Source organism: Schistocerca cancellata, chromosome 2, assembly GCF_023864275.1.
Source record: "Schistocerca cancellata isolate TAMUIC-IGC-003103 chromosome 2, iqSchCanc2.1, whole genome shotgun sequence".
In the NCBI taxonomy this organism is placed as follows: Eukaryota; Metazoa; Arthropoda; class Insecta; order Orthoptera; family Acrididae; genus Schistocerca; species Schistocerca cancellata.
The window spans coordinates 43,965,913-43,980,082 of NC_064627.1; the positions used below are offsets into that span (position 1 = coordinate 43,965,913).

General features: G+C 43.8%; 1 protein-coding gene across 1 annotated transcript in view; it reads right to left on the bottom strand.

Moving 5' to 3' along the window:
• Window positions 1-1,741: 1,741 nt before the first annotated feature.
• Window positions 1,742-14,170, bottom strand: part of LOC126150592 (uncharacterized) — an 84,729-nt gene continuing 72,300 nt past the window's right edge. Inside the window, exon 2 of the mRNA XM_049915886.1 lies at window positions 1,742-1,841. Within this exon, the coding sequence (XP_049771843.1) occupies window positions 1,742-1,841 (100 nt within the window). The remainder of the gene's footprint in view (window positions 1,842-14,170) is intronic.

The following is a 14,170-nucleotide window of genomic DNA, read 5'->3' on the forward strand; positions in this document are numbered from 1 at the left end:
CGCTAATGACCGTTGAAGTTGTGCGCCCAAAAAAAAAAAAAAAAAAAAAAAGAAAAAAAAAAAAAAATACATTGTCCTAACGGATACGTTCGTCTTACGTCTCACATAGATTGCTGCGGTTATTTCACAGGGGTTACTTCGTGCAGTGTTGCTTGTCTGTTAGCACTGACAGCTCCGCTCGTTAAGTGAAGGCCGTCATTTCTCGGCATACTCTTGACACTGTGGATCTCGGAATATTGAATTCGTTAACGCTTTCCGAAATAGTGTGTCCCATGTCTCCAGTTCCAACTACCATTCCGCGTTCAGTCTGTTAATCCCGTCGTGCGGCCAGCTTTGTAACACGTACGTCACTCCCAGAAATGCTCAAAGTGCTTCATACTAGAGTGGCATTTGTTATATCTAAGTACGAACTAAAAGTGCGTGAAAGATCGCTGAAGAAGTGTCTTGTGTGCACTTTCCTGTTAAGAGTGTAGAGTCACTGTTAAAGTTATCACAGTCTGATTTGAATGCATCACCTAATTTTTATCCACATTTTACTCTGCAAGTTGACTACAAATGTTTCATCCAATCTGAATCGTACTATGGAAATTTCTTCTGTTATAAGTGATAGTCCTGCAATTTCCTGCTCTCGTGGTACGTGTAGCAGCTTTTATGCTTCGAAGTTCGTACCTGCGATCAGATTGCTGTGCTGTTCACTGGAATTGCTATTGTCAGATTGCAGTGGATGTTGGAAGTTGTGGGAATTTCCCATAAAAAATATGGCAGCTGGAGGGTGCAGCTTTTGTATTACTGGAGGCCTGAAAAATGCTTGCAAAACCACGTACGTCCAGTATTTGAGCTCTGCAATATAATGGGCACTTCTGTATGGATGTGCTATTGTAGCTCTGCTCATTTGTGTTATAGTGTTCAGAATGCAGCCTTCTGCTTTGTACAGGGTCAAATGTTTCCATGTCTCTCCTGTCAGTCTTCCTCCTTTGTTACGCAGATCTTTGAACCGAGACTGGTGCTTGTTTACACCGGGCCTTTCCCTACTACAAATTTTTCAACAGTTTTGCAATTTGTAAAATAGCTATAAAAATCACTTCTATTGTGTGGGAGCTAGCATAGTTTGTGATGGGAATTAATTTTTCTAATTTTGTCTAGACAATGTGAGTATACTTTACCAATTTCAAATAAGAGGATTCCACAGTTTCAATAAAATTTGGCAATAAAATGTTATAATGTTGATTACACTCATTATTTTCTGTGCTATCCTAAAGGTTGTTGACACATTATGTTAAAAAGAAAGTAACTCGAGATTCTCTGCAGCAGGTTCACAGGAGAAAGTTTTAGAGTTTCACACACCTCATGTAGCCCATAATTATTTCATAATGCCACCATTCAGTTAATGCTGGTGAAAAGCATTCTGTGTCAGCAACCACAAAGGACAGAGCAAATGTCAGTATTAAGTTTTTTTTACTTCACATGATCTTTTTTCTGCACCTCATACTGTTGTCCTTTCAACTGAGCTGCCACAGATGTACGAATACAGAAATCCAGCCAAACGTTACTTTTCCGTACGGTGCAAAAATGATAATTTTGAAGCTGATAACATGTTATTAAAAATAGGAATGCAGTGATCCAAAATTAATGAAAGGAAACAGTAAAGAAAAGCAAACACTGTTCACTTCTAAAATGCTTCTTGTAAGTGATGCATGATAGTTTCCTGTCTAAAGCTCTGTGATTGTGACTCTATTATACACTATATACTGCCCATGTTCCAAAGATTAGCTGTTTCAATGCTCCCACTGTTATCATTCTTCATTGACTTTACCACAGTGTTTTCAAACTGTGAATCATTCCTGCAAACCAAATACCAGTATATTTTCTAAACTTGTACATAGATTGTGCACCTCTTGTGGGCGATGAAAACAAACTTTTTTCTGTACATAGCACATCGTTAAACTGTACATATTGATATTTTTGTTGTTTTTTGTTATTAAACACAAAAATTTCTGTTGCGGAAAAAAAAACCTCCGCCACACACCGTCAGGTGGCTTGCGGAGTATGGATGTAGATGTAGATAATCACGTCGGAAACATTTTCACAGGAATCAGTTGAGTACAAATGACATCTTTACCAATGCACTGCCGTTTTACAACTTGTGTACGAGATATCACCGCCATGTGTATATGTGCATAGCGCTAACCCAAGACTATTGTCATCTCAGTGTAGAATGTTCCATAAATAACTATGGGCAAAAATCTACCGGAAATTACGAGTCTTAAATGACAAATACTCCGATAAGTCAAAATAATAGGATCGTTGCCACCCGTCCCGAGTTTGAATGCCGCCTGGTGGCGTTTCGGGGATGTGGTATCGTAAGGAAAGTGTATAAGCGGAACAGAAGCGAAAGGGAAATCATTCTAGTGACGACGAGGGCCGCGAGTTTGGAAATCCACTGACACGAGCGACTCTGACGGAGGGCAGATGGCTACGGCCTGGCGCCTGGGAACAGGCGTCTCGGAAATGGCGAAGCTGCTCCTCTGTTAGCGTGCTACTACCCTGAGAATCTGTGGAAAGTGATTGTAGGAGGATGAAAACATGCGTAGGCGACAAGGTATTGGTCGTCCACGCCTCATCACGGATCTTGGAGGTCGCAGTGTTGCCTGCTCTAGAAAGCAGGATAGAGGGCGGTCTGTGGTAGACCTGATGACAGAGTTCAGTGCTGGTGCAGGTACAGGTACAGGTACAGGTACAGGTACAGGTACAGGTACAGGTACAGGTATTTTGGAACGCGCCATTCAGCGCACATATTTGAAATTGGAGCTCTACAGCAGTGGTCCCATACATGTTCCCATGCCGGTCCAACGACACCGTACTGACGATGTTACATCGGGCACGGGTCATCGGGATTGTGCTGTGGATTACTGGGGACCGGTCGTATGAGTCACTTTTTCGTTACACCAGGTGATGGTCGTATCGGACTACTCTGTACATCCAGGGGAACGGCTGCTCAAAACATGCAATGCTGGATGAACGCAAGGTGGTGGGGGCAATGTTGGGCTGCAATATTGGGCTGCATCCAGCTGTGTTCCCATGGGACCCGCGGCAGTAAGCTACGGCACAATGGTAGCTGTGGACTACGAGAACACTGCCTTCCTTGATGGCGACGCCGTCTTCCATCAGGATACTTGCCAGAAGCATGCTGCAGTGATTTCAAGGGCATGCTAGTGATCTCATGTCGATAACCTGGCCGTCAAATTTGCCTGACATGGACTAGATGAAAAATATCGAGAACGCTGTCGACCCGTAATTTACAGGAACTGTGTGACCTGTGAGACACACACGTCGCACCTGTATTGTGCCCCAAAGGTTGACGAACACTGCCAGTCCTTTCTTTGTAGTGAAGTGCATAAAACACAAACCGTTTCCATTTACAAAGTCTTTCCTTCCTTCATGGAGACTTATGATGGGACAGAATAGGCTCGAATATAGCTGGAGTTCTGACGTTTAACACTGTCTGGCGTCTATCACATATTTGCTTACATGCAGCATATTTTTATCGTTTGCTCTTAGTAGATCAAGTACACCTCTTAGTATATTTGGTACTGGGAGGGGAGAGGGGGCGGGAAACCTTTCCACTCCACCAGATTTTAAGGTGTGGTATAGGAGAGTGGAGGAGGGGGGGGGGGTTAGTGAGGCACCCTGCCCGCCCCAACCCTTCCAATTAATATGGCGTTGAGTCGTACAATACTTACAATACCGATAACAGACTGTTATGCGCGCCTCCACTAAAATTTTTAATATGTGTCCTACACCACACGAACCAACAAAGCAACACGTATAAAACAGAATCCAAGCGACTTACTTCTTTCAGACGTGGCTTTCACAACGGTTCTCGCTCCGACAAGCGACGGAGGCACACATGACCGAACAACTTTTTGACCAACTGTGATGTGACTATACTAACTATTTTTCTAGTTTTTCAAATAAGACTTCTGGATGGCCGTCGGTGCATGTGAAGGTGTTGGAATACCACTCCAAAATGGAGAGGAATGGGTAGGCCAGTCCATTCCCCAAATATCCTCTCGTTCCAAGAGCTCCTTCACTTGTGCTGTACGATGCGTTCGCGCCTTGTTATTCATAAAAATTAAGTCAGGGCCGAATGCGCCAATGAAAAGACGCACCTGGCGGAGTATAGTCTCACAATATCACTGAATGGTGACTGAACCTTCTTCAAAGATTTGCAGGTCAGTACGCTCCTGCAGCATTATGCCTCCCCAACACCATAACGGCTGGACTGCGAAGACGATCATGATCGACAATGTTCCTGGCGCATTAACTGTTCCTACTTCTCACCGTACGAGTGTACGTCCAGACTCAGATTGAGACTGCTCTCATTCTAGCACGCGTCCCCAGTCCTCGCTAGTCCACTCCCTATGCACTTGCCCGACGTCGCGAATTGTGCCGCCGATGTGCGGTGCCACTATCGAACGTGAGATTGCGTGCCTTGCAGTGGTGTTAAATGTGGTCACAATTGCTGCAGAGTTCAACGTGGGACACTCCTTGCCTGTTGCACAACGTAGCGGTCACCTGCTGCTGTAGTTCGCCGTGGTCGACCGCCTACTATTCTTCTAGAGGCAGTGCCTGTGGTTCGGAGCGCTCCTCTTGCAACTGAAACAATGCTGTGAGCAGTACCAGAGTCCTGGGTTACATCCGCCACACTTTGTGCTCCTTCCAGTTTCCTGGTGATTCTTATCTTTGCGAAATCATCCAAATGTAGTCTTCGGGCCACATCGTAATTTCTCGCTGATTGACGTGATTGGAACAAATTATTTTCCCGGTCCTTCAGTTATGTAGCGTTATGGGGTCAGTCCCATTTGGCACGTTGACCCCACGCCATGTGACCTCCAGCTTTCTGTGCATGACTGGGAGACTTCACTTTCCTTCATTTCCACCGAGCAGTTAACACGTTATGTTGGTTTATCTTCTTCTTCTTAAGTTGCCAATCCTAAGATTGATTTGCAGCTGCTCTCTATTCAGTGCGATTGTCGGCCAGCCTCTTCAATTCCGTGAAACTTCCGCATCCTAGGTCCTGCATTATCTGGCTTATGTACTTTCTTCTAGGTCTGCCTCTTGCCCTTTTGCCCTCCACAAGGCCTTCCGTTATAGTATGGAGAAGACTTTCATGTCTCAGAATGTGTCCCATCCATATATCTCTCCTCTTCTTGACCGTCTTCCAAAGAACTGGAACTTCCTCCGCTCTCTGCAGGACTTCTTCATTTGTCATCCTGGCCGTCCATGGAATTTTTAACATCCTTCGCAGACACCACATTTCGAATCCTTCAATCCTTCTTCTTTCGTCCTCTCCAAGTGTCCAGGTTTCGCTGCCGTAGAGAAGCACACTCCCAACAAAGGTCTTTATTAACCGCTTCCTTAACGACAGACTTATCATATTTGATGTGAGGAGTCCTTTCCTTTTATAGAATGCAATCTTTGCCTGATTTATTCTACTTATTACATCTTTCCTACTACGACCATCTGATGTTATTCTGCTTCCCAAGTAGACAAAGTCTTGTATTTCTTTCAGCTTCTCTCCATTCAGCCTTATATTCGTAATTGCTTGAATATTTTGTTTGCTTGCAACTAAGATTTTTGTTTTTGACTTATTAATTTTCATGTTGTACCGTGTAGCAAGAGTGTTTTCCATTTCCTCCAACACTACTTGTAATTCTTCCTCATTTTCCGCTAGGACAGCAATGTCATCCGCAAAACGCAGCATATCAACTATTTTTCCCTGGATCCTGATTCCATTAGCTTGTCCTAACTTTTCTCTGACCTCGTCCATTGCTTTCTGTATGTACATATTAAAGAGGACAGGGGAGAGTGCACATGCCTGTCTCACACCCTGTTTAATTTTTGCTTGTTGTTGATGTTCCCCACATCTCACTATTGCCACCTCTTCTTTGTATATGTTCCATATCGTTCTCCTGTCCTTATACTTAGCTCTAGTTTCCCTCAATATCTGGAATAGCTTTTTCCATTCAACCTTATCAAATGCTTTTTCGAGGTCAATAAATGCTATGTAGGTGTCCTTTCCTTTTTCCATTCTTTTTTCTATTATGAGCCTTAGGGCCATAATGGCTTCTCGCGTACCTCTCCCTCTTCTATCGGCTCCTTAAGTTTTGCAGACCAGTGTAAGGCGTGTAGTGAACACCACTGCACGTTGCCAGTTATCCGACTTTGAACATGGAGTGATGAACGGTGGAAGGCTCGTAGCATAACGGAGATGACAGAAGATTTCGAGCTTCCAAGGTCGACAGTATCTAGGGTGTGGGTGTATCATCAGTATCATAGACACTATATCCCACACGAGAAAACCGTAGCACAGGAGGAGTACAAATGTTTGACGAACGGTCGTGAAGCCGCCTCAGCGTTCAGCAGAGCTATACTGTCTACTGTGACTCTGAGCGCCGCCGATCTGAACGTAGGGGGGAGTCAACGGTGTATCTCTATTGGGACTGTGCGGAGACCAGTTCGCCGCAAAAGCTTGAGCAGCGAAGGAGCAGCTCTCTAGGAACGTCAAACCCGATGCTTTCTGGCCACTATCCGTTCTGTGTACGTGACGTGGCAGACAACCCACACACCTGTGAGGCCGTTCGCAGACGCCGCAGTTCTGTACATGTAAGTGGCATCGTTAGAAATTTGTTACGAAATGCACAGATATTTTCATATAACCTGCCGCTTGTGGAATTATTTGACTGACAATATAAAACAAGGTAGCGTTAATCTTGTAACCAGAGGAAAATATTCATCTCGTTTGACTACAATTCGATGCTCTGTTACCGGAATCAGTCTTGAAATATCTAGTTGTTTTTTTATCCAAAGTGATTCGAGGTGGAACAATCGCTCAGAACGAGCCGTGGGAATCAGATGCTACACTCCGAACTGTAGGAAGTACCTTAAAAAATGTAATTTACACACAATAGAAGTCGCTTACAAAAGTTTCGTTCGATTAATTCTTAAGCACTGTTCGCCAGTCTACGACCCGTAGAAGTTGGGTTAATGGAAGAACTATAAAAATTCAGAGAAGAGCAACACGATTTGTCCGGGTTCGCTTACTTAGATTTGGAGTGTGATAGAGATGCTCAGAAAACTAAAATCTCTAACGACACGACTCCAGTACATTCACAATACGCGTGGTTTTATTTATCCCCCTTTTAAGTAGGAATGCTAGGCTAATACATTAAAATTGTTTCCTGAGTGATGGAGTAATGGTTGCAATTGGGGGAAAATAATACTATTAATTGGATGGAAAATCTGTTAGATGTATAGTACCGAGCCGCCACTCAGCTGTACCCACAGGCGATTGAATACCTGGAGCGGTGATGATCCAGACAGCACGGAATATACTCATCCTGTTATCTGTCTAAAAGAAAATTTGAAATAATTGTGTAAAGCACCAGTCATTTGTCTTGTATCCATTGCAGACCGATGTTCTTCCCTCGTTGCGCCAGGCCAGGTTTATCCAACTCAATGTGTTTAATTTTCGTCAAGGGATAAGTCAAATATGACGAGGTGCAGTACATGTACACTCCTGGAAATGGAAAAAAGTACACATTGACACCGGTGTGTCAGACCCACCATACTTGCTCCGGACACTGCGAGAGGGCTGTACAAGCAATGATCACACGCACGGCACAGCGGACACACCAGGAACCGCGGTGTTGGCCGTCGAATGGCGCTAGCTGCGCAGCATTTGTGCACCGCCGCCGTCAGTGTCAGCCAGTTTGCCGTGGCATACGGAGCTCCATCGCAGTCTTTAACACTGGTGGCATGCCGCGACAGCGTGGACGTGAACCGTATGTGCAGTTGACGGACTTTGAGCGAGGGCGTATAGTGGGCATGCGGGAGGCCGGGTGGACGTACCGCCGAATTGCTCAACACGTGGGGCGTGAGGTCTCCACAGTACATCGATGTTGTCGCCAGTGGTCGGCGGAAGGTGCACGTGCCCGTCGACCTGGGACCGGACCGCAGCGACGCACGGATGCAAGCCAAGACCGTAGGATCCTACGCAGTGCCGTAGGGGACCGCACCGCCACTTCCCAGCAAATTAGGGACACTGTTGCTCCTGGGGTATCGGCGAGGACCATTCGCAACCGTCTCCATGAAGCTGGGCTACGGTCCCGCACACCGTTAGGCCGTCTTCCGCTCACACCCCAACATCGTGCAGCCCGCCTCCAGTGGTGTCGCGACAGGCGTGAATGGAGGGACGAATGGAGACGTGTCGTCTTCAGCGATGAGAGTCGCTTCTGCCTTGGTGCCAATGATGGTCGTATGCGTGTTTGGCGCCGTGCAGGTGAGCGCCACAATCAGGACTGCATACGACCGAGGCACACAGGGCCAACACCCGGCATCATGGTGTGGGGAGCGATCTCCTACACTGGCCGTACACCACTGGTGATCGTCGAGGGGACACTGAATAGTGCACGGTACATCCAAACCGTCATCGAACCCATCGTTCTACCATTCCTAGACCAACAAGGGAACTTGCTGTTCCAACAGGACAATGCACGTCCGCATGTATCCCGTGCCACCCAACGTGCTCTAGAAGGTGTAAGTCAACTACCCTGGCCAGCAAGATCTCCGGATCTGTCCCCCATTGAGCATGTTTGGGACTGGATGAAGCGTCGTCTCACGCGGTCTGCACGTCCAGCACGAACGCTGGTCCAACTGAGGCGCCAGGTGGAAATGGCATGGCAAGCCGTTGCACAGGACTACATCCAGCATCTCTACGATCGTCTCCATGGGAGAATAGCAGTCTGCATTGCTGCGAAAGGTGGATATACACTGTACTAGTGCCGACATTGTGCATGTTCTGTTGCCTGTGTCTATGTGCCTGTGGTTCTGTCAGTGTGATCATGTGATGTATCTGACCCCAGGAATGTGTCAATAAAGTTTCCCCTTCCTGGGACAATGAATTCACGGTGTTCTTATTTCAATTTCCAGGAGTGTATATGTGTTTTCAGAATATATTCAGGATTTGTTCGTTCGCAGTAATTCACTGTTTTATTTCGGTGTATTTTCAATTTTTATAAAAAAATTGATTTTTTTTTTCCGCAGAAACTGATAGCGGCTCCTACTTTCTGTTTTCTCTTCTCTGGATTGTTGGTGCTATCTTACACTCATTCAGATTTTCATTCCAAATTCTCAATGTTTCTTCTAAAAATAATAAAAAAAATTGGTGATAGGCCATCACCTTGCCATACACCTTTGTTTATTCTCGGTCGATTTTATGGACGGTTCAACCGAGCCAGATAAGCAAAACTAACAGAAAAAAAAGAAATTTTCGCAGGGCATTATTGGTCAGCAGACTCCGTCTGAGGCAGTTCGGCAACCTGGTGCAAGTCTTTCTATGTGATACCCCTTGGGCGACTTGGGCGTCGATGATGATGTTGATAATAATGAGATGAAATTATAAGGACAACAAAACACCCTGCCCTAGAGTGGAGAAAATCCTCGACATGGCTGGGAATCGTACCCGAGACCGCAGTATCTAGAGGCAGAAACGCTAATGCCTCTTTTTTAAGGTCTTCTTTCTTTCTGTTTCTTCGTTGTTATTCCTTCATCCGTTCTGTGTGCCAAATTCCATCGATGAGAACTACATACGGGTTTTTTAGTTACAGGGGGTGGCCTGGCCTGTGACCGAAAACGGTGCTAAGGCGTCAGCAGCAACAGATCGCGAGCTGCAGACAGTATGTATGTTAACCGAGCATTCGGAAACTGCCCCAATACGAATGTAGTGCAGCGATCACGACGCTTAAATTTGAGGAAATTCTGGCTGTTGTGGGGGCCACTGATAGTCTATCTTCCCATTTACCGTCCATGAATGGAATAGGATAAACGGTTGGAATGAGGGCACATAATACTGATACTTTGTATCTTATACTGTACAGTGCCTTGCGGAGTACAGCTGCAGGTGTAGAGCTCCATATGACTGTCCCCGTCATCCACTGTTTCTGTGAAAGTCGCATGCCAGCCATACACCAACAGTTGAAGGGGCCAGAGAAAGAACCAGGTAGGTAAATTTTTCATTGAAACTCAGACTTTTTAATGTCAAAACGCAGTAACTACTTTTCATAGAAAGTAATGGTTTCAAACAAAGTGAATAATTGAAATATTCTGTTTAGTGAACAAAGTAAGACAATTTTTGGAGTGTATAACATCAATAATCAAAATCAAAAAATTCACTAAAACTACCAACTTATCAGGAAAGAAATCAAGTAACTCTCCTCATACAGAAAGAAAATGAAGCATGTATGTCATCTACTCTTCGTTTTCATTGTTTGTACGAATGTTTTATTATTATTTCAAATATTTTATTATCGTTTGAAACATCATTATTGTAATTTATAATATTATAACTATCATTTCTGATATTATTATCAGTTCTAATATTGAAACTTCCTAGCAGATTGAAACTGTGTGCCGGACCGAGACTCGAACTCGGGGCCTTTGCTTTTCGCGGGTAAGTGCTCTACCGACTGAGCTACCCAAGCATGACTCACGGCCCGTCCTCACAGCTTTACTTCTGCCAGTACCTCGTCTCCTACCTTCCTAACTTTACAGAAGCGCACACTCCGCTGCAGAGTGAAAATCTCATTCCAGTTCTAATATTATTATTATACCCATGGAAAATCATAGTTATCTAACAGAGTATCTCACGTGATAATCCACGGAAAATCTTGACTGTTGTCTGGCCACAGAACTTCATGCGACTCATTCCATCCTGGAACATTGCTCCGGAAATACGTATGGGATTTGCATATAATAGAAATTTTGTTACATATTTTTACACACAACCAACTTCAATGGAAAATTTAAAGGATAGAATTAATATGTATACTTAAAATTACCTGTGTAGGACAAAGAAAGTAACTCACATTCTCCTGTGTCAGGCTTTCTTATGACGCTGGGTTCAAAACAATGATTCAAAAGGCTCTAAGCACTATGGGACTTACCATCTGAGGTCATCAGTCCTCTAGACTTAGAACTACTTAAACCTAACTAACCTAAGGACATCACACACATCCATGCCCAAGGCAGGATTCGAACCTGCGACCGTAGAGGCAGCGCGGTTCCGGACTGAAGCGCCTAGAACCGCTCGGCCACAGCGGCCGGCTGACGCTGGGTACCATGTGTCCACTACAGATGTTTCTCCAATTCGCCAGCAACGGTAAATGAATGAGGCCTCGATTTTATACGGGTTAGGTCTTACACGGACATGTCAGTACATATTTCTGATTTAAAAAGTTTATCCAACGGTACACCACTTCCTGACAGGTTCTCTCCACAATGAAAGGTGATAGTTTCATTACCGAGTTTTCAATCATGTTAATAAAGTCTTTCTCTCTTTCTGGGAATAGTGCGTCTAATTTGGCTGAGGATTCGTCACCATGTGTGTACGTGTCACTATGTGGGTATCTGATGTTAAAATTCATTTTTATAACACACTTTTAGGTTTCATTGGAAACATCAACTGTAGGATAAAATTCTATAAGCAGCAGAAACATCTCCTCTAATTCCAATCTTCAGGAAAATACGTCTTTCTTGAATCTTTTGAGCTACAGTAGCACTGTCGATCTTTAAAACTGCTTAGGTGATGGTATATCAACGATCTTGTAGATTCGTCGAGCTTCCTGTGAAGACACGTGTGTTTATCCCTCTTGTCTTGCAGAGCGAAACCAATCATTTTCAGACTTTTCTATATATATTCTAATTTTTTTGTGATACCATTCATTGAACAAACTGATTTTGCACAAAACTGGTACCGTACATCACGGTTATCGCGGGATCCTAGAGGAATCCTAACGCAAATGCAGCATCAGTTAACTTCACGTCTGATTCTGTCTGAAGTCGTCCTGTGTTAAAACATAGCGTTGTTATTAAACTTCCCAAATGCTCAATTTGATTATTATGCTCTTCGAGGCTGTTAAATCTGCATAGTATCTCAGCTCTTTCTGCCTCCGTGGTGTCGTCAAAGCATTTAAGACTGGAGCATTTGTAAGACTCCGCCATTTCATGTGTACTTAGCCAAAATTTCTCACCAGCTTCAGCAATTTGACCATTTTTTTTAACTATCATTAATTAAAATTTCCGGGCGGAATTGCCGTGGTCCATATATAAAACGTCTTCTCCTTCCCGAAGTTTTAATTAATGAAGACGCCGGCCGTGAAAGCTTACATGGAATGATCAATTTTTCTCTGTTTCGTAGCTTCATGTTGTGGAATCCCATCTTCTTTATTTCCAAATGTCGACATCTCAACAGCACAGCACGATTTATTACACAGTACTGAAGTAACAACTTATAGTAAAAAACACAATCTAAAAAAAAAACAGATTCAACAATAAAATTTCAAACATATAATGCCGCGAATTTTTGCCTGGAATCTTCGGCTGTGGAAAGCAATGACGTCGTGGAGGCCCGTAACAGATATGTTACTTCCAGCTCGTTCAACTACTGTTTGTGTTGAAAACGACGGTTATTCTGCTGGAGCATTGAGTGGCCATAATAAAGTGACTTATCAAGTTACACTGTCACTATCTGAACTTGATATATGAAACCGCCGCCAAATTGACTCATAATCTGCACCTGTTCGTAAAATATTTAAGCAACCCACTATTATAACTTTTATTTTTACTAACGTCTTCTGAACCACGTTAGGTAGAGCTGAAATGTATAATACATATTGGCTGTCACGAAAATCAGAAAATGCGAGAGCAATTTTTCTGGTGTTTATGAAATTAGTTTTAGTCTGTACTCATTTTGATCTGCAGTCACCCTGTAAACCCCATACCAACAGGAAAGGAGAGCAGCCGCTCGGTATTCCTCCAACGATTTGTTCTGACTCGGCGCCAGGTATTATGACACACACTCCATCGATTGCACGCCACGTGGGCCGCTTATTTCTGGAACGCGTTCTTTCTGGCTCACATGTTACGGCGATCACGCGAACACGCGTGCCACTTACCGCTGCTATGAAATCCGTCCAAACACGCACTTCTCCATGTAAGGCTCAGCAAATCCTCAGTTCCTGCTGTCAGTGGTTTTCCTATCCATAGTACATTGATATTACTCATTATGTATTATATCTCATTAATTGACATCCCATTATCAGACTTCTGCAACTGGGTATTAAAATAAAATAAAACTATAAATTACATATCGTTTCAAAACAGACATTAGCATAAACGTTGTTGTGACTGGTTAGCGACACGCATCCAACAATGAATGAAAAAGTGCGATTTTGTTCCAGCTCAAAGTCTACCAGCGTAAAAAAGTACAAGTATCGCCGATTCTTACCCCAGTTTGCGTAGTTGGTATTATCCATGAGTACGTCTTTTGATGTCATTATTATTTGCTGGAATTCTGTATCACTCAATAAAGGGGATTACATCCGCATAATCGATTTGTACATCAGTGTAAGTTAGCAAGTAGAGTACACCTACACGTCAGTTTTGAATATATTCTTATACGATATTGTTTCATATACAGCAAGATGGGTCTTACCTTTGAGGAGACCCTGTCTCCAATTTTGGTATTGTTTCATTGTTTGATATTGTTTCATATACAGCAAGATGGGTCTTACCTTTGAGGAGACCCTGTCTCCAATTTTGGTATTTTGAAACTATGGCTTATAAGCCAGGCTAACAATGGATTAGACTTAGGGCTGGCATTAAGATAGTCCCACGGTTTAGCCTCAGTATTTCGGAGCCATTTGTTGTCATGTTCAAGAGGTTGTCTACTGGCCAGGACTTTTGTGCAACAGGCACACGAGAAATCTCTGCCCTACCAGCACCTGCTAAGCGTAAGGAATAAGCAGGCCCCCACAACAGCACGAGTGGTCGGCTGTGAAGAGTGGACAAATTGAATAGCTGGGCGGCGGCCATTAGAGTGGTAAACTGACGCGCGGAGTTCGAATGTTTATACATCGCTTTTGGTTATAAAATGCCTTCCCTTGAGTTAGGTCACAAACATAATGCCTCATTTAAATACGTTACTACAATATACTTCTTAATTTATGAACAAACAGCAACTAGTCACTGTTTATGAATTTATCTTACGTACTACGTGGAATCTGCCGTAGCTAAAAGTTATGTACTGGACCCCTAGCAGTTTTCGTAGTTC